This window comes from Megalopta genalis, chromosome 5 (genome assembly GCF_051020955.1).
Source record: "Megalopta genalis isolate 19385.01 chromosome 5, iyMegGena1_principal, whole genome shotgun sequence".
Classification (NCBI taxonomy): Eukaryota; Metazoa; Arthropoda; class Insecta; order Hymenoptera; family Halictidae; genus Megalopta; species Megalopta genalis.
The window spans coordinates 15,601,724-15,619,940 of NC_135017.1; the positions used below are offsets into that span (position 1 = coordinate 15,601,724).

The 18,217-nt window shown below is 37.8% G+C and overlaps 3 protein-coding genes across 7 annotated transcripts; 1 reads left to right on the forward strand and 2 right to left on the reverse strand.

The window, feature by feature from the left end:
* The first annotated feature begins 71 nt into the window (after nt 1-71).
* pcm (5'-3' exoribonuclease pacman) lies at nt 72-8,855 on the forward strand. 2 transcript variants are annotated; one of them, XM_076522119.1, is made up of 18 exons: nt 72-311; nt 555-995; nt 1,062-1,509; nt 1,603-1,856; nt 1,923-2,047; nt 2,126-2,508; nt 2,577-2,872; nt 2,952-3,238; nt 3,335-3,611; nt 3,689-3,967; nt 4,041-4,198; nt 4,263-4,642; nt 4,731-5,266; nt 6,641-6,727; nt 6,863-6,967; nt 7,042-7,278; nt 7,354-7,776; nt 7,863-8,855. In XM_076522119.1, the coding sequence occupies exons 1-18, from the start codon at nt 237-239 to the stop codon at nt 8,034-8,036; spliced, it is 4,965 nt and encodes a 1,654-aa protein (XP_076378234.1). In that variant the 5' UTR covers nt 72-236; the 3' UTR covers nt 8,037-8,855. The 2 variants fall into 2 exon arrangements, with proteins under 2 accessions (XP_076378234.1, XP_033337296.2); XM_033481405.2 differs by having other exon boundaries at nt 73-311; nt 6,800-6,967.
* Nucleotides 8,848-13,101, reverse strand: cdm (importin-13-like protein cdm). Of its 4 annotated transcripts, none has more exons than XM_033481596.2 (9): nt 13,058-13,101; nt 12,188-12,626; nt 11,964-12,128; nt 11,727-11,873; nt 11,402-11,655; nt 10,562-11,324; nt 9,572-10,481; nt 9,363-9,509; nt 8,848-9,291 (listed from the first exon to the last, which is right to left on the reverse strand). In XM_033481596.2, exons 2-9 carry the CDS (start codon nt 12,326-12,328, stop codon nt 9,011-9,013), a joined length of 2,808 nt encoding a protein of 935 aa, XP_033337487.1. In that variant the 5' UTR covers nt 12,329-12,626; nt 13,058-13,101; the 3' UTR covers nt 8,848-9,010. The 4 variants fall into 4 exon arrangements, with proteins under 4 accessions (XP_033337487.1, XP_033337485.1, XP_033337488.1 ...); XM_033481594.2 differs by having other exon boundaries at nt 12,935-13,074; XM_033481597.2 differs by lacking the exon at nt 13,058-13,101 and adding an exon at nt 13,030-13,046.
* A 689-nt stretch (nt 13,102-13,790) lies between these two features.
* LOC117226849 (dnaJ homolog subfamily C member 11) lies at nt 13,791-17,578 on the reverse strand. The gene is made up of 8 exons (XM_033481598.2): nt 17,271-17,578; nt 16,753-16,882; nt 16,439-16,682; nt 16,059-16,372; nt 15,775-15,982; nt 15,138-15,699; nt 14,941-15,070; nt 13,791-14,866 (listed from the first exon to the last, which is right to left on the reverse strand). Exons 1-8 carry the CDS (start codon nt 17,340-17,342, stop codon nt 14,844-14,846), a joined length of 1,683 nt encoding a protein of 560 aa, XP_033337489.1. The 5' UTR covers nt 17,343-17,578; the 3' UTR covers nt 13,791-14,843.
* Between the last annotated feature and the right edge of the window lie 639 nt (nt 17,579-18,217).

Consider the following 18,217-nt stretch of genomic DNA (forward strand, 5'->3'; position numbering starts at 1 on the left):
GTATGAGTACCATCTGTCGCCATCGGAGCGTTGTGGTATACTTAATGAAGTTTTCTATCTATATGAATGTGGTTTATGTACGAATATATTAAAGCAAAGTCGATAAAGATAAACTCTTAAGGCCACAGGTTATAGTGTAATATTTGTAAAAAGTACGTCGATAATAAATTTTCAGTTTTTATATTGTCAGACGCTTGGAATCTGTGAATTATTAAAAGAAGAACTTTGTGATCAAAATGGGTGTACCGAAGTTTTTTAGATATATAAGCGAGAGATATCCTTGTATCAGTCAAACGTTAAAGGACTACCAGGTAAGTGATGAAAAAAGGAAACAAACAAGGCTTTTCCTGTTGGTTTCTCGTACCTGTGGGATTTTTTTGCTCTTTTTTCGTAGCTTCATAGATTCATAGCTTTTATTCATAGCTGTTATTGTTTACTTTTTCATATGCTAATCAATCAGTTGTTATTGAATTGTGTTCCAATCGAAAATATTTCATTATACCATTTTGGTTGTGCATCAGTAACAAGAATAACGACTATCCTGTTATTTCCAGCTACCGATGTTTGATAATTTATATTTAGATGTGAATGGTATCATACATGGATGTTCTCATCCCAATGACTCTGATATCTCGTTTCATATCAGCGAAGAGACTATATTGAAAAATATATTTCATTATATTGAAATATTATTCCGTATGATACAGCCTCAAAAGTTGTTTTTCATATCAATCGATGGTGTGGCACCACGAGCAAAAATTAATCAACAGAGGGGTAGGCGTTTCAGAGTTGCGAAACTTACAGAGGGACAAATAGCTACGGCAAAGACCAAGGGTATCGAAATAAACATGGACGAGAAATTCGATTCAAATTGTATTACTCCAGGAACAGAATTTATGGCAAAGTTAGACGAACAGTTGAAATATTTTATTTCAAATAAAATTTCAACCGACGATCTTTGGCAGAAGTGCAAAATTATATTTAGTGGATCTCAGGTATGATACTATGCTGAGTAGGAATATGGATTCAGGCAGTAAATTAACATGGGAATACCATTTCAGGTCCCAGGGGAAGGGGAACATAAAATAATGGACTATATACGTTATATGAAGGCTCAGCCAGGTTACGATCCAAATACTAAACATTGTTTATATGGTCTAGATGCAGATTTAATAATGTTGGGTTTATGCACTCACGAAGCATACTTCACATTACTAAGGGAGGAAGTAAAGTTTGGTAAAAAACAAACGAAAATCCAAACTCCAGAGGAGACAAAGTTTTGTCTCTTTCATTTATCTCTATTAAGAGAGTATATCAACCACGAGTTCTCTTCGTTGAGGGAAAAACTGCCATTTCCATATGATATTGAAAAGATTATCGATGACTGGGTTTTAATGGGGTTTTTAGTAGGGAATGACTTTGTTCCTCATTTGCCAAACTTACACCTCTCGCATGGAGCATTATCCATATTGTATCAGGTGTATATGGACGTGTTGCCAAGTTTAGAAGGTACATACATGCTGTCTAGAATTTCAGAACACATAATGTTCGATGTAATTATACACTTCCCAGATGTTACTTAAAAATGCAGTTTTGTTGTAGGATATATAAACGAAACAGGAACGTTAAAACTAGACAGATTCGAAAAATTTATCGAAAGACTCAGTCGTTTCGACCTTTTACAATTTTCGACGCATTACGCTGATCTAAAGTATCTTGAAGGTAAAATGGAAAGACGTTTCCCAAATTCCGACATACCTATGTGTAAAAAGCCAGAAGACAGCAACAATATACCTACCCCGAAAAGAGTACAAGACAAAGAATTCGACAATTTGCTTAGAGCTGCCGCCGATACGGTATTTAGTTAGAGATATATTAAATGATTACCCACAGAACATTTTATTTAATATTTTTTAATGTAGACGCTGGGAGCATTGTTTGACGATGAAGAAGACGATGAATCTGATAGTGAAATTTATAATCTGGAATTTATCCAACATAAAAGGGACTATTACATGAACAAATTAGAATATGAAAATATAGATGAGTAAGTGCATGTGAATTCATAGAACGAAATATACTATATAGTCTATTAATTATGTACTCTTGTTGAAAAATATTGTAGGGATTTCCTACGGTCTCAAGCTGAAGCCTATGTCAGAGCTATACAATGGAATTTAAATTATTATTACAATGGATGTTGTAGTTGGTCGTGGTTTTATCCACATCACTATGCGCCTTACATTTCAGACATAAAGGATTTCAAGGATTTAAAATTAGAGTTTGATTTAGGGGAACCATTTTTACCGTTCCAACAGTTATTAGCTGTACTGCCACCGTACAGTAGAAAGTTATTACCATCAGCATTTCAAAGGTTGCTAATCGACGAAACATCCCCTATAATTGAGTATTACCCGGTAGACTTCAAAACGGATTTAAATGGCAAACAGCAAGAATGGGAGGCTGTTGTGCTTCTCCCGTTCATAAACGAAAAGCTTCTTCTGGATGGTTAGTGGGAATAATTTTATAGAATTCATGCCCCGTCGAGAGAGCTAATCAGTGACTATATTTTACAGCCATGGCGCCACACTACTCGGAATTAACTCCTGACCAGCTTGCGAGAAACAAACATGGACCAATGTGTTTGCATTTTCACACAGAGGAAGATAGGGGCGTTTACAAGGCGCCAGAATATTTTCCCGACACTCTGCACAATCATGCAGCTGTAAAATTAATTAACTCCGAGGATATTATTATTCCACGAGAAAAATTAATCAGAGGACTACATCCAGAAGTAAAATTAGAGATATATTGCCCCGGCTTTCCAACACTGCAGCATATAGAACATACCGTCAATTTGGAGAAGGCCAAGGTAAAGTGTTCGTTTTATCGAAAACATGATAAAATATTTAAATATAAAAACATTTGATTTATTTTATATTTTTCTGTAGGTTAAAGTGTTTGAGCATCATTCGTATAGGGATAGCATGATTATATATATAAAATCGCCGTCGGAAACGGAATTCAAATCAGTGACGTCTGAACTGTTGGGAAAAATTGTTTATGTGGAATGGCCTTTTTTGACAGAAGCGCAAGTGATAGCTGTTTCAATAAGCAGCTCAAAATTAAGTTTAGTTGATCCTCAAACTGGTTATTCTCCTGAGAATGTAAAGGAAGAGGAATTGAAGGCTGCGCATCATACGCTATGGAACTCTCAGGCGAAACAGATCACTGACGTGTAGGTTTAGAAAGAAATTAAAATTTATATTTATTTAGTGTAATTACTGGTCACTTAAAAATTTTAATGGAAACATAATACTCGTTTTATTTTTAGACACAAAAGTCGTCTGGGTATAGATGTAGGCGAAATAAAAATATTAGTCCATGCACGTTTAATGATGGGAAGCAAATACATATTTAACCGTCATGGGAAATTACATTTCGAGAAACAGTGGTCGGACACGCTAACTGCTTATGCCTATCAAACAGTAGTACAAGATCTATCTGTACACAACTTCAACGTAACATTGTATAGAACCGTCGAGGATATTTTTATGCCAGGAACTGTGTGCTTCTTGATAGGACATCCTCACTATGGTGCAATGGGCACAGTACGTTATGCGAACCTGAATACGTTCTTCTGTCCATCGAGTATATGCATGTTAAGAAAAACATTCATTTGCGATAGGTAATTGAACCGGCAGTTTCGAAAAAATTAGGTAAAGTCAATGTATCGGTAAACGTCAGTTCAGAACCGTCATTGGAGGCGATGAAACAGACTCATCAGAAACTTCGAACTAAGTATATGCAAGGAAACTCAATTGCCCAGAGATTAGGTATAAGCAGTCATTTGCTGAGCAGAATCACAGGAACGATTTACGTAAAGCCAACGTCTAATAACTTCAGTCAAGAGGTGATTAAACACAATATTGGCCTGAATTTGAAATTCAATAGGAAAAACGAGGAAGTAAGCGATCAACTTGAATATTCAGAGAAGCAATGTCTCCAGTATGTATTTCACAGCACGTACCTCGTTACAGATAGTTGGTTATACTAGAAAAGAGAATGGTCATTGGCTGTACAGTCCTAAAGTCGTCAAATTGACCCGTAATTACATAAAGAAGTATCCTGATCTGTTCGAACGACTTTCACAGACTCTTGGAAATGTAATCCTAGAGAAAGAATTATTCGAGGAGGGGTAAGTGATTGATTGGAAATCAATTAGAATTTTTCAGTCTATTCCTTCAATGCATTCATTTCAGATCTGGAGAATTGAATGAAATCATGAAGTGGCTGAAAGAAGAGCTGCAAGGCTTAAAAAGCTGTCCTTGCGGAACAGAGAACGTCGAAGCTTGCTTGGTAAAAGAAATTGAGGAGACTGTCGACAAATTTCTGAAAGATCAACCTATCGAGAAGTCCGTGGTGATGAAAGTGAAGCCTCATTTGCTGTTCAAGCCCGGTTTGCATTTACGCAAGATGCAACCCGATTCAAATACACAAACCTATCTGTTGGATAGGGTGTGTTGTATCAAAGACAATTTCACTGTTCCCTTAGGTTTCAAGGGTACTGTAATAGGTATTCAGAGATCGGAGAACCCGTTGGAGACTATGTACGATGTTGTTTTCGATAAAACCTTTACATGTAAATGAAGTGTATCCATTTTAAGTAAGACTCGCCGATGACTTTGCCGGACAGAGTAAAGTTTACACGGAATCTCGATTGCTTTCAGGCGGACTGATTATAAACGGCTGCTCGGATCTTCGCGGGTACCGATTATCTGCGCTTGATTTCATAAACATCAGTCATGGAGAGAGAATATGGTGTAGCAAGATAAAGTTATCTGTGACAGAGGTAAACGCAGAATCCATGGTCTCCTGGAAATTTGCGTCCAATAAGGCGGCTGATTCGCGCGCAAACTCGAGCGCTTTCGCGTCTTACAAGAAGCGTCATCAATTGTCAGGCCAACAGCCAGAGGCTTGGTCGAACTCGCGGACAGTACAGAAGAACAATGGGACAGCCAACCAAGAGATTCGTTTAACATCGACGTCGTCGTCGTTCTCATCGAATCAGTTCAAATGGAAACAACGTGACTCTCGGAACGACGTCGTTGCGAGGACCGCAGAAGGTAATAAGATGATCAAGAGTACTCAGCAAAACCCTGCGCCCCCTGAGAACGCACAAAACAAGCAATCGACAGTGAAACCTCCGACGTTGGAGTTCCAAGCATTGTGGAACGAGTTGCACAAGTTGCAACTGAATAAAACGGTATGTACATGTTCAGTGGTTTTACCTATACTTTATAGACATTGCAGCAAGGTTATATACAAGCTTATATATATAAGCCCGAAACCCGCACGCGCGAGAACAGACGAAAGCAGCGCTGCATACTTTATTGGTTACGAAGAGAACTTACAAAATAAAATGATTATTGAGATTTCTCTAGGGGAAAAGTTCTTCATGATATTTTCAGTATGTTATTTTATATCCAAAGAATACGTTTGAATTTTCTCATTGAAAATATCCCGAATCAACATAATTAATTTTTAGTTAAACAAAAACTTTGGATTTTTTTTAAATCTTTTGTACTAACATTGCTAACTAGAGTACGAAACTAACAAATTGATGGGACTCCGACTGACATTTAACGATTTTGATCAAATTATGTTTTGAGTCCCCATAAATGCACTACTACTACTACTATTACTACTACTACAATTACTACTACTGCTACTACTACTACTACTACTACTACTACTACTATTACTACTACTACTATTACTACTACTACTACTACTACTATTACTACTACTACTACTACTACTACTACTACTACTACTACTATTACTACTACTACTACTACTACTACTACTACTACTACTACTACTACTACTACTACTACTACTACTACTACTACTACTACTACTATTACTACTATTACTACTATTACTACTATTACTACTACTACTACTACTACTACTACTACTACTACTACTACTACTACTACTACTACTACTACTACTACTACTACTACTACTATTACTACTACTACACTATTACGGAAAAATTAATTTTTGCCCCCACCACTTTCACGTAGCAACCAATCAAAGTGTAGAAGAAAATCCCCACCACTTCAAGATTGCGCAACTGCCATCTGTTAATTATTGGCGGAAATTTAAACTCGTGTAGATGTCCCTAGTAGTTCAAAAGCTTCCTGCACTTGCACTGCTCCTACTATCAATTTAGTCTGAACCATTTTCGGTGCATTTGCGTTTGATAAACGTTTCGAATCGTAAACATGTATAAAGTGGATACAAATCATTGATACTTAATACCGTTCAGGGTTTTAAAACACAGAATTTAATTCACTTTGTTTTAACAAGGAAAATTAAAGAATATGAATGTAACAATTACTTGAATAGTATACAAAGACTAAAGAACGGAAACTATAGCTGTATTTATAATAACAATTAACGCTGTTCGTAAGTTTTAGGCTAAAGCCTTGATCCTTCCACATCCATCAATTTTTGAAATCGTATATCATTTCGTTTGACATAATTGTATCTAGCAAAAGGTGTGCTTGTATTGTGAATACCTGTCGTATAATTGAGTCTTATAAATAACCTTGTACTTCTCCAATAGAAACCATCAGAGCCAGTAAAGACTGTGATACAAGAACCGATGGATTCAAAGATGAAGCAAATGAATAATAGCTTTTCTGAAAGTACTGTAAGTTTTCTATTGTGGTACCGTTAGTTTTGTTTATTGTTTGATGCAGAGTTTCTGATCGGTATATTTTAGCCTCAAGATCCCAGCGCCTTCCTGAAGGCTGTTTTGAAAATTTCTGATGAAAATACACAACAGACTACACAATCCACATCACCGAAGATTCTTTCCAATAACACCTCAGTTCCTCAAAAGGAAAATAAGATGTTGGATACATTGCCTTTGGTGCAGCAGTTGTTTGATGTAAATAATTTAAGATAAAATTTTACTGTTTACAAATTAGAACTTAATTTTCATAGAAATCCAATTTATCACAGCATGCGCGACAAAGCAAAAATGTAAAGGACGAGAAAACACCGATTTGGTACTGCACACAATTATTGCATTATTATCAACTCACTGGGACTGGAATGCCTATTTACAGCTACTTTACCGATGGTGAAACTAATCTAATTCGAGCACGCATTGTTCTCCCAGATAAGAGAGCTTTTGTCAGTGATCCATGTGGAACCCATGAGCAAGCTGCAGGAAGCGCAGCAAGGAAAGTGTACACGGTAATATATAGTTGCGTTGTTCGCAGTGTCGCGTTATTTCTTCTCTATTTTAAAGATTTGTGATTTTTATTTCAGGAACTAAATTTGTCTAACGCAATGCCAAATATGAAGATTGTGCCGCCACTGCATTGGTACGCTACTCGACAAAACAACTCTTGGTCCCCGAACGTAAGACCACCAGGACCGCCATTTTTCCCGCCGAAAGCTCAACCTCCTCAACACCTTCCTCAGTGGACCTCGAAGGCGCAGCACAGTACTAATTATCACCAACCGTACACACAAAATAATCAGTACATGCATCACGCTCAACCAAAATTAGCTCAAAACGAACCGAAGTCTGAGATAAAGAACAATACATCTTTTGTTCCACTGCAAGCGCAAAAGAACAGCAGAAACATCGTGGCCAAACAGGCCGGTGCCGCTAAGGAGACGAATCAAAGTGCCAAAGACAATCTGCAACCACTAGTTCAGCAAAAGAAGAAAGAATTACCTGCCAAGGTAACACGAGAAGGCTTCCTCACAAATTAATTCAGTGTGGATTAACTACTCCAGATGTTATTCTAAAACAACTGTATTTCTTTCAGAAAGCAGCACCTATCACGGCAGTTACAGAAAAACAGAAATCAACGCAAAGCTGCTCCAATCAACAAGTACAAAACACGCAAACTGCAGCGAAGCCTAAGAAATCGCGGATCGCTGCGAAATTTGGTATACCTTCGCAAACGGAGGAATCGAATCGCAGAAAAGATTCGGTTTAAACAGGCATTAGGGACGTAACGATGGACGAGTATGTCGTAAACTGTTAATACATATATAAATATATATATATATATATATATATATATATATATATATATATATATATATTTATATATATATATATATGCATATATTTTGTAATAAAATATTCCAAATACGATATTGGTACACGTGTGTGTATGCGCGTAATCGACATGCGAAAAAATAATGTTAAATTTCGACGAAGCTGAAGTCCTATGTATATAATACTCAGTTTGTAAGTAGCAATACTTTGGATTTCTTTTTTAAAAGCTCGTTCTATTGTATAAAAACACGACGTCGTAAGATACCTTCGTTGTAAAGACGGTTGGACTCTGCTATATCTTATGAGACAATCGGGATGAATTGATTTTTATACGTACGATTTGGAGTTGTGCGTGCGAAAACAGTATTGATCACTATTCAAACGTAATGAAACTTGATATTGTACGTGAGTGTGCTGGTTGAGAGTAAAAGTGAAATGTGATTGTTTAAGTTAGTTAAAAAAAAGAAAAAGGAATTATGTGAGCGTAATCGACGACTGTACATGATGATTGTTCCTTTTACATACAATTCGTACTTGAATGTATGTTGACTTTTTGACTATTTTTATTCAGGATTGAACGATTTTTTGTTTTCATTTACAAAAGAATGATGATTTTATGTTAGAATCATCATTAAAAAGAATAAAAATATGATGTATAAAAACAGAAAAGAAGAACACATACACATTGTTTGTAAATTTTTTTAGACGCACTAATCAATGAAGATGAATAAAGAACGATGCATTACTTAACGTACTTCATCTTGTTTCTATTTCATTATTCTCACACCATCATCAGTCATTATTCAAAATCATTCGTTACATAAAAAGATAAATGTTACCCTGATTAAATCTATTCGCGGCGAAACATATTTTATACATTTTTGCAGCATTTTATTATGCAGTATAACTTCATGATCGATGAGCGTTCTGATCGATGCAACTCGTATTATTTTTCATTACCAAATTCTGCAGACTGAACTCCTTCAATATATCACCCATCTGTTGTTTCTTTTTCTCTTTGACAACCTGACATATGAACATCTTCTTTTGTACTTCAGGGACCAAAAACTGTCCTGAGAGTTTTTCAATGGCGTTCCGAAGCCAATGACCCGTCCACTTTATATACTTCTTGTTCAACGATACCAAGACTTCAGCGTGTGGTTCCAGACTATTCCGTGGTACTCTTCCACCTATTAAGTAATTAATATTCGTTGCTAGTTGTACCTAATAGATTTTTTAATTTTCTTGGTAAACTACTCACCCACGCACTCCATGATCACAAAAACAAGTTCTTGTCCAACTGGTTCGATGAAACTGTCCAATTGCGGACTTTGCATAATGGCCTGGCTCAAGAAGCATCCAGCTGCCTTGACTGTCTCACTTTCAGGTAACGTTAGACAGTCCATTCCTGAAAGATATATTATCCATAATTCTCTTGTGGGGACTCGAGCTCGAGAAATAAAGACTTACCGCACTGTAACATTTCAGGTATTTGATCCGGGACTTGCAGCAACATCTTCGGATTCTTTTTACAGATTTGTGCCAGTAATCGGAGGTACGATTCCATTAATTCCGCCCAGTCAGACAGATTACCGGGCACAGATCGACATGTTCTTACTCCACTCAAGGTTACAGAGCTTAGTTCTGCAAAAACTCGACCTATGGCGTTCTCAGGATCTCGTCCGAGCAACAGTACCAGATGCCGGAGTAGATTCAACGCAGCAGGATGAGGCCAATTCTTGTAGGACGTTGCCAGGATCGGGAGAAGCGGTTGTGTGTCTACTTCAGGATGCAATAACGATAACAGAGACTTCTGCGCGCAAACGTACATTTCCTCCAGCGTGGCATTATCTTGGCTCCACTCCGGATGGCCGATTATCTGATTGAAAATCGGCAGAAGCCCGTCCAAGACGGACTTCCCGATGGAGCCTTCCAGCGCGGAGAAGAACATCGTGGCCATCTTGAGCTGATTAGTCACCGCGACGCGGGCTACAAACAACGGTTGCTCCAATAACTCTCTGATCTTTATTATGCATAGACCTAACGTGGCATCCAGGTGGGCTAACTTTTCCTCGACCGTCGACAAAGTGTTTAACAGTTTGCCCGCAGCAGACATCAGTCGCAAACCCTCCGCGCATCCGGGTGTCACGGTTGGCAGCGTTTGCTCGATGATGTTCAGGATAGACGGTGCGAAAGGAGTGAGGTGTTGCCCGCACTCTCTCACCAGGTCCTTCAGAGCCATGCTGGCGAGTGGGGCGGTTATCGAGCCCCTGGTTAAGCCCAACGTTATGACTTGCAACACTCTCTCGAGCCAAGGATCCGGATGCATTTCGATCCACTCGGCATACCTACCCACTGTCGAACAAACACAGGCCAGTACCTAGAAACGTTGAACAGAATGTAATTGTTGCGGATTAGGCACCCTTTGTCTTTTGGTATGCAAAAAAGAATCGGTTGTACCTCTCCGGGATAGAGATCGTATGGAATATGAGTTAGAACTAAATCCATCAGAGCAGGAATGTAATGCGATTCTTGTATTCCGACACTGTCCGCTAGCGCTTCGAAAGCGTGCAATGTTGTTTCGACCTCCGTCCATCGTTCCGTCCCGTCCAATGTTTGACTTAATCTTTGTCCCAGAAGTATCAGTAGATCTTGTCCTAGTACCCTGTAACAGTAGTCCAAGGTATCCGCAACATCTTGCCTGTAGCACCTGAAAAGCTCTCGTTCATTTTCATCCCCGGCTTCACTAGGGGACGAAGGGAGCGTGGATTTCCGCAGCAATGCTTGCGCCAGTCTCGCGTAGACGGGTTTCAGAACCACCAAAGCACGGTTCTCGTACGGCTGATCAAGGGTTTCTATATCGTCTTGCAACGAGAACCAAAATCCAAATGGGATGCAACTGCGGGTCTCGTCGGTGGGATAACGTCCCTCTTGCTCAGAACATTGTAGCAGCAACTCGATCAACCCCTCTGAAGTCGATTTCTGCATCTCGTTTCCTTTTTCCACTAGAGCACGTAAAAAATATCTGCTATGCGCCTCTCCCATAGCAGTTAGAATCTCGCAGAAATACTTTCCGTTGTATTGTCTTGCCATAGTTACTAAGCTGTGCGCCCAGCCCCACAACGTCTGCGGTCTGCTTCTGAGCTCGCAATGATTTACAATCATATTTAAGCATTCGTGAACTACCTCCCAACCTTTGCTGTTTTCATCCTCTGCGTTGTCCCTTTAGTAGAAAACAAGTTATGTTATTTCGAATCTCGAGAAGTTTCAAACATAGATATGTTATATGGACAGGTATACCTGCTTGGCGCATAATAAGCGGCAGCGATTAACAAATGATGATATATTTGCTCCGTTGCTTCCAAGGGCAGTTCACTAACTTTCAGCCAGAATAATGCACATTCCATTGCTAGCAGGTGTAACGCGATATCGCTGCCAGGCGAATTCGGATTGCACATAGCAAATACTTGCTGCAGGAACCATGTCGTTTTGTACCAACCATTGACTAAATTTTCGCGTAATTTGATTCGCTTCGCTTCATACCTCCTTTCAAACTGATGAAATTTATTGCAATTGTTAATATAATAACACGTGACATCATACAAATGTAAGAAGTGTACTTTACCTCTACGGGTAACAGAGAAAGTGTACGCAATAACAATTCCAACATAGGTAGTGAATCAGAGGGCAACATGTCCATGAGCTCGACCACAACATTCTTATTCTCCTCGTCGCTTTCCATAGCACTAATGTTTGCTAGGAATGCAGCTAACTGAAACCAAGAAAGTGCATCGTTATATTATTGGTCGAATGTACGTATGGTTTTGTAATTGATTTCACAGAAAAAAATACAAAACTTTACCGCTTGACAGAGTTTTGATAGAATGAACTTTGGTATATTAGGTTGTTTTATACAATTGAGCAAACGATCTCGTAGGGCAGGGTACTCATTCTTAGGCACTTCGTCCCAATGTTTAGAAATCTTGGCATGCAGTGTGGTGGCTGCAAAGAATTGTACTTCCCATGACTGAAAAGTAAAGAAACATTGTTAATCTTGGTAAGCTTTAATATAGAAAGAAAACATACCTTAGAAGGTGCAAGGAGCTCCCAGACGAAGGTCCAAGCTTCTGGGGAAGTTTGTACCTGTAGGAGCCACAAATGTACTTCATTGTTTCCATCGGCATAGAACTGTTTCACAGCCTGATCAACGACAGCTGTATAATCCATTCTCAGCAAAACCTTCTGTGACTAAATGTTTTAATATATTATTTATCGGTGTGAATTTAGGAGGCTCTCATTGTCAGCAAGAGACCACCTCTGCCAGTACTTTGTACTTAGTTCGTTTCGTTGATAGTATCATCGAGAACTTCCTTATCAACTTCTTCGAAAATCATTTGAACCGTACGCGGCCCTTCAAACCGTTCACACGAATCTTCTTGAATGCCCTATGTTTACACGGTCCTTTTCAGCCGCCTTGGAGACCTTACGAGTTGCGCAAATGACACTTTCTGGCCGCACTCGTCATCTGTGCAAATTTGATTTTTATCGTAACATTTGAAATTAGTTCTCACAAGAACAACCGTACAGCAGTTCAGAAATTTTAATGGGAAACAATACTACGATATTAAACAATCCCGACACTAGAAAAACACGGGTGTATTTGGTTACGTTTTAACCTGACTTGTATTTGGTTGATTGAGTATTCGCATGACTGAATAAATCTATGCGAACAGGGACTTAACAAAGTAACCTCGACCAAAATGTAACAGCTGATCAGATACATATGTGCTCAAAGATACATGTAAACATATACATTTGTACATACATACATACATGAAAAAGATTGTTACTTTCGAAAGCGTAAGTAGCGCAAATAAAGGATGTTTCCTGTTATCTACCCGCCACTATTTTGGTATTTTGTACCTAACCTGACACTGCCTGACACCCAGACCTAACCTTTTCTGTTATCGGCCCGCCACTATTTGCTAGCTGATTGGATCCATGTATGCATGTATGTATGTATATATGTATTTTTTTATACGATAATGGCGACGTTTGTGGTATAATCAAGAAGCCTTTTCGGCCTCTGTACAGCGCCAATTAGTCAATGACAAAACGCTCAAACTGTTAGTCAAAATCGACTGTCGCTAATTTTGTCTACCAATTTCAGGATTTTACCGCTATGCTAATTGGCGCTGTAAGGATTCTAAACAAAGCTTCGATATATTGTCACTAGATGCGCTACTGTTTAGCTATCAGTTTCAATTTCAACGTTACTACATTTCCTTATGGACTCCGGAAGAAATTAGTCGTCGGCCACGTGCGGTCATAGTGTGTGACTAAGGGCGGTGAACATAAGGGCTTCCCATGTCACTGATATATAATAAATACGTATTTGTTGTATATAATATATTCATTACCAATTAATATAATTGTTCAAATTCTGATAATTGATGAATAGATAATATATAAATAATATACTCTTTCATTCATGTAAAACTGCTTTAAAGGCAGTTATTAATCAAAATATAATAAAAATGAAGCATACTTTGAACAGAAATAGAAAACTGATCCAATGTTTCAGGGATGGGATTCCTGAGAACCTTTCTAGAGCTACAAATTGCTTACTTTCTAGATTCCTGAACATCTATACAAGAAATAACAATATATACAGAAATACAATATAGCGTTTGTGATAAATAAATTTGTTCATTTCAAGTATACATTTTTTTTCGAACTAGGATTTACGTTACATTCATGTTTTCATTGAGCTAAAATATGCAGACACATGAACAACACAGTTGGAAGCTTAATTACAAGTCAAGCTTGTATAATATACCATTAAAAACCATTAAATTGTAACATCATGTTACTTGAAAATTTAGCCATACAGCTGGTTGATGTATCCAGTAAATGAACACGTTAACGGTTCTCAGGGTTTACACAAACAAGTATGTGCCTATGTCATACATACTACTTTTGTTGGAAGAAATATTTACCGTAATAGACTACAGTGTTATTCATAGCATCGCATTTTAACGACTCCAATCATTTCTTCGAGACGCGCGACGATTCGGGGAAAATACGGTTTAGTGCGAAAAATCTATAACACTGAATGAATCTATTAACAATCTGTCTATCTTCTGAAATACCTAGTGGTTTTTTCAATACATTAATATGCAAAATACTTCTATCAGCTGCTTGTATCTTATTTTTTTCTCGTAATTTTCAACCGACGATGTCTTTTTATTGAACAATTCAATGTAATCATAAAGATTACTTTTAAGATTATACTAATCTATGGGCAGTATTGAAAGTACTTTGGGTATAATTTTGTTGTAATCTTTGTGCAAAAACTTGACATGTTAACATTTAATAGAGCACTATACAGTTTATGTCAAAAGTTCCCGGTAATTGGTTCCGAGCAATTATTGTTATTGAATTCACTATTATCTGTCGTATGCCTCACATACATTTTTTCAATGATAGTAACTCCACTAATCTTTATGCTCGTTTTAAGTATAGTAAAACAATTATTATGCAAAAAGAACGATTCTGGGAACAGTAAACTTATCGTACAAGATACAAATGATATATGAACACTCAATTTCTTTGATACGTTATTTTCAATATTTTAATCTATGAAAGATTTTAGAAAAGAACCTCAGTAATGAAGAATGGTAAAAGCAATTATTGCGTGTCGCGATGATGTTCACTTTGCTTTTTTGTGATGCCGCATACGTCATGTGGTGTTCACTTTGTGTGCTAGAAATGAAAGCAATCATAATTAATATTAGAGTACAATTTCACAGCTTCGAATGTAATACAGAAATTCTTACATTTTATAGGTATTTTGAGTGGTGCATTGTCTTTGATAATGCATTCATGGGTTATAGTGTGAAATAGGTATTGTACTAATAATTGCTTTTCCTCTCCGACGCATGGATCATAAAAACCAGGCAGTTGACTCTGTTGAATATCATTGAGTTAAGCAACCAACGCAACCTATGTTTAAATGAACAAATCTGATCTGTACCTTCGATGCGTTGTGTAGGACTAACGTTGAATCCTTCACTAAACACTGCAACGGGATTGTTACGTCTATAACCTCATCTCTATGCAGGTGTTCTTCCGACGAGGATCTATTTTGTTGGGGATATACGAATCGCCCGTACAATGCCTTTGTAATAATAAGTCCTCTCTTCGCTTCCTCTTCTGCCCTTATTCTGCTGACAGTGGCCTTCATCAATTCGGTAGCGATCTTTGCTTCTTTCTGCTTTTCCACCATCCTTGATTTATTCATCTCCCTCTGTTTCTCTTTTTCGCGTTCTTCTCGCTCCTTCACCACCGGGTCAATGACGATTTTTTTCACAACAATCCAAGTCACTATGGGGACCACGGTGGCATAAAATATGGGAGCAGGAAGAATCTCGTCGCTTAAGTGCATAGAAAACGTGTACGACTGAGAAGCTCTGCTCAACTTCACTCTCAAAGTGACGCCTGTTGGTACACCGACCCGCACTGCAGCCGAGAGACTACTATGTCGTGAAACTTTCTTCTCTGCCCCGTACTCCAGTAGCATTCCAAAAGTACCAGCCCTGCGAATCGGGAAATATTAACGTTAAGCGGTTAATTGTTAATAAACGAATACAAAACTACCAGGGGCTACTAACTTAATACTTCCACGTAGTTTTAGTTGTTTCTCTTCCAGTTTATATGTATAATTTAGACTCACAAAGGTCTGTAGAATACCTAAGTGAATTGAAAATGCAGTATAAGTTCTGGATGTGTCCCTTACAATCATTGTACTCATATCGTTTTGTATTCCTGCTCTATACGTGAGATAGCCTACTGTGTGCTTGTCCAGTTGCATCGCAAGCGCTGTAACAATATTATTATAGTATGCCTGATCTCACAGTGCTTTTCTATTCTCTCGCATTTTACCAAGAAAACATACTTCCTACAAGGCCGGGTCTAATTCCTCGTGCCGTAAATTGCAATATGGTTGCACCATCGCAGAATAGTCTTCTTGTTAATGTACGAAAGCCTTTTAAAGACAATGTGGGTCCATTCCCAACACCCACGTCCAATTCTACCCACCCTTTCGACGATACCAATCGTCTAGTAGAGACGTTTATAGAACCAGTACCTGTTCCATTTTGTGTACCTAATTCACCGTACATGGTTACCGTGTCTCTTAATGTAAGAGGTGCTTCAATGGATTGTGTAAATGACATTCCACTGACTTCTAGGCACGAAAGTATTCCCTTGCTAGATTTGAAAAAACAATTTGTAGTGAAACAAACCCATCCAGTGTTCGATAAGATTGTATATTACCTATCTTCATAGTCTTCGTCATATTTGTTAAAAAGATCCGTAGCATTGATGTTTACTGTGATGCTACCTTTAGGATTTGTGTGTTGTTGAAGTCTTCTTTCTTCTCTGTCTCTTGCTAAACGTTCGTATTCCTCTCTGATCTCTTCAGGGGTTTTAGTACGCTGTACAATCTCCCATCCTTCCGTTTCCAGCCCTCGGACACCCACAGAATCATAGATGGCTCTTTGATGCGGATCCCTTAAAACTTACATAAAAAAACATTTTATTTGAAAATAATTAAATATTAAAATAACCATGCTATATCACAAACAAACCTTCGTAAGCTTTTTTCATTCGATTAAATAAAACCTCTGCCTCTTTCTTAAGCATAGGATCTGTATGCTTGTCTGGGTGAAAGAGTTTACTTTGTCTACGATATGCATTGTTAATTTCTTCGATGGTTGCCTGAAAACAATGATATACATTAACTCGAATAACTATGAACTTCAATGTAAAATTTTCGAACAAAAATGGTTAAAAAGTGAACAAGACAAGCTTACATATTAGAAAGTCTGTAAAGAAGCAGATTGAACATCAGAGTTGGCAAACTTATAAGCTATGTTTTGTTGTTATTAGAAACAATTTTAAGTAAAAAGGTTTTCACAAAATATGTTGAAACGAACAAGAGGAGGTTCGTTCGACACTCGATAATTTAAAAAATGATTATAAAGGGCTTGATTACATCAGCCTCTAGGTCGCAACAGTCACGTGGAGGGCTGTGAATTGATCGCTACCCTTGGCCAGAGAGAAATAAGAAATATCTGTAGAAAATGAATTTGGCAGGCTGACTCACAATTTTGGGAATATTTAAGAGCGTGTAGTAGTCGTCCTCAATTGGGTTCTCCTGATCATTATCGTCATCCATGTTAATTGTAGAAATTTGTGGTCAGCGATTCGATCTTTTAACACAAGAACCAATATTTTCCTTGACTTGGTCTTCTGCTTCCATAGGTTACGAAAGACTCGGTCGAGAACCGGCATCCTTTAGTATCGCTGGTAATTGTTAGATAGCGCACTATTACACAAATCTTTTGCCACGACGTTGGTTATCGACAGTCGTTATCGTCTGCATTATCGGCGTTCACACTTTTTCAATTTCATTTAGCGCCATAAGATTCTCGACGACACTTTTTCATTTAACACTGTAACAAATAAGTACATTTCACATTAAATTCGTTGAAAACTGTTATACGACAATACGTCACAGTTTATGTTAATTTGTTTACTATACTATCCAAATGAATATGCCGGAATTTATTTCTACGATGACTTTATGGGTTCATTTTACATTGCAGTACTTACATCGATTATTAAGAATGTAAATTAGTATCCGGATATTGAACAATTATTAAATATAGTTGCCAACGTATTTTCTGGCTGCATTGCGCAATCAATTAAACAGAAAATAAACACGAAAAGGCATTTTTGAATTAACGAGAGCACGAAAACAATGAACTCACCGGAATATGCGCAAAAACGTTGCGTAGAAACCTGCGTAGAAGAAATTGCGCACAAATCTGCGTCGAAAAATTGCGCGTAAATCTGCGCAATGAAGTTACGCAAGTTTAAAAATACGAATTAAAATCGTCAAATAACAGTTATGAAACATTGTCGATCATCTATAACTCATAATCATCGCTAATTTATGAAGGTTTTGCTTCGGTAGATAAACGAATGTACTTATTGTAACGTAATTGTAATTTGTTGAGACGATAAAAGACACCGTTCGTCTTGCAACAG

Excerpts from the sequence above, each read along its gene's own strand:
- pcm (XM_033481405.2), top strand. The coding sequence starts at position 237 with ATGGGTGTACCGAAGTTTTTTAGATATATAAGCGAGAGATATCCTTGT. Across the intron at positions 2,509-2,576 it reads CGAAAAGCTTCTTCTGGATG|CCATGGCGCCACACTACTCG; the intron begins GTTAGTGGGAAT and ends TATATTTTACAG. Across the intron at positions 6,968-7,041 it reads TGGTGCAGCAGTTGTTTGAT|CATGCGCGACAAAGCAAAAA; the intron begins GTAAATAATTTA and ends AATTTATCACAG.
- LOC117226849 (XM_033481598.2), bottom strand. The coding sequence starts at position 17,342 with ATGGATGACGATAATGATCAGGAGAACCCAATTGAGGACGACTACTAC. Across the intron at positions 16,373-16,438 it reads GACGAAGACTATGAAGATAG|CAAGGGAATACTTTCGTGCC; the intron begins GTAATATACAAT and ends TTTCAAATCTAG. Across the intron at positions 14,867-14,940 it reads ACTCAAAATACCTATAAAAT|CACACAAAGTGAACACCACA; the intron begins GTAAGAATTTCT and ends TTTCATTTCTAG.
- cdm (XM_033481596.2), bottom strand. The coding sequence starts at position 12,328 with ATGGATTATACAGCTGTCGTTGATCAGGCTGTGAAACAGTTCTATGCC. Across the intron at positions 11,656-11,726 it reads TTTCTCTGTTACCCGTAGAG|TTTGAAAGGAGGTATGAAGC; the intron begins GTAAAGTACACT and ends AAATTTCATCAG. Across the intron at positions 9,292-9,362 it reads TGTGATCATGGAGTGCGTGG|GTGGAAGAGTACCACGGAAT; the intron begins GTGAGTAGTTTA and ends ATTACTTAATAG.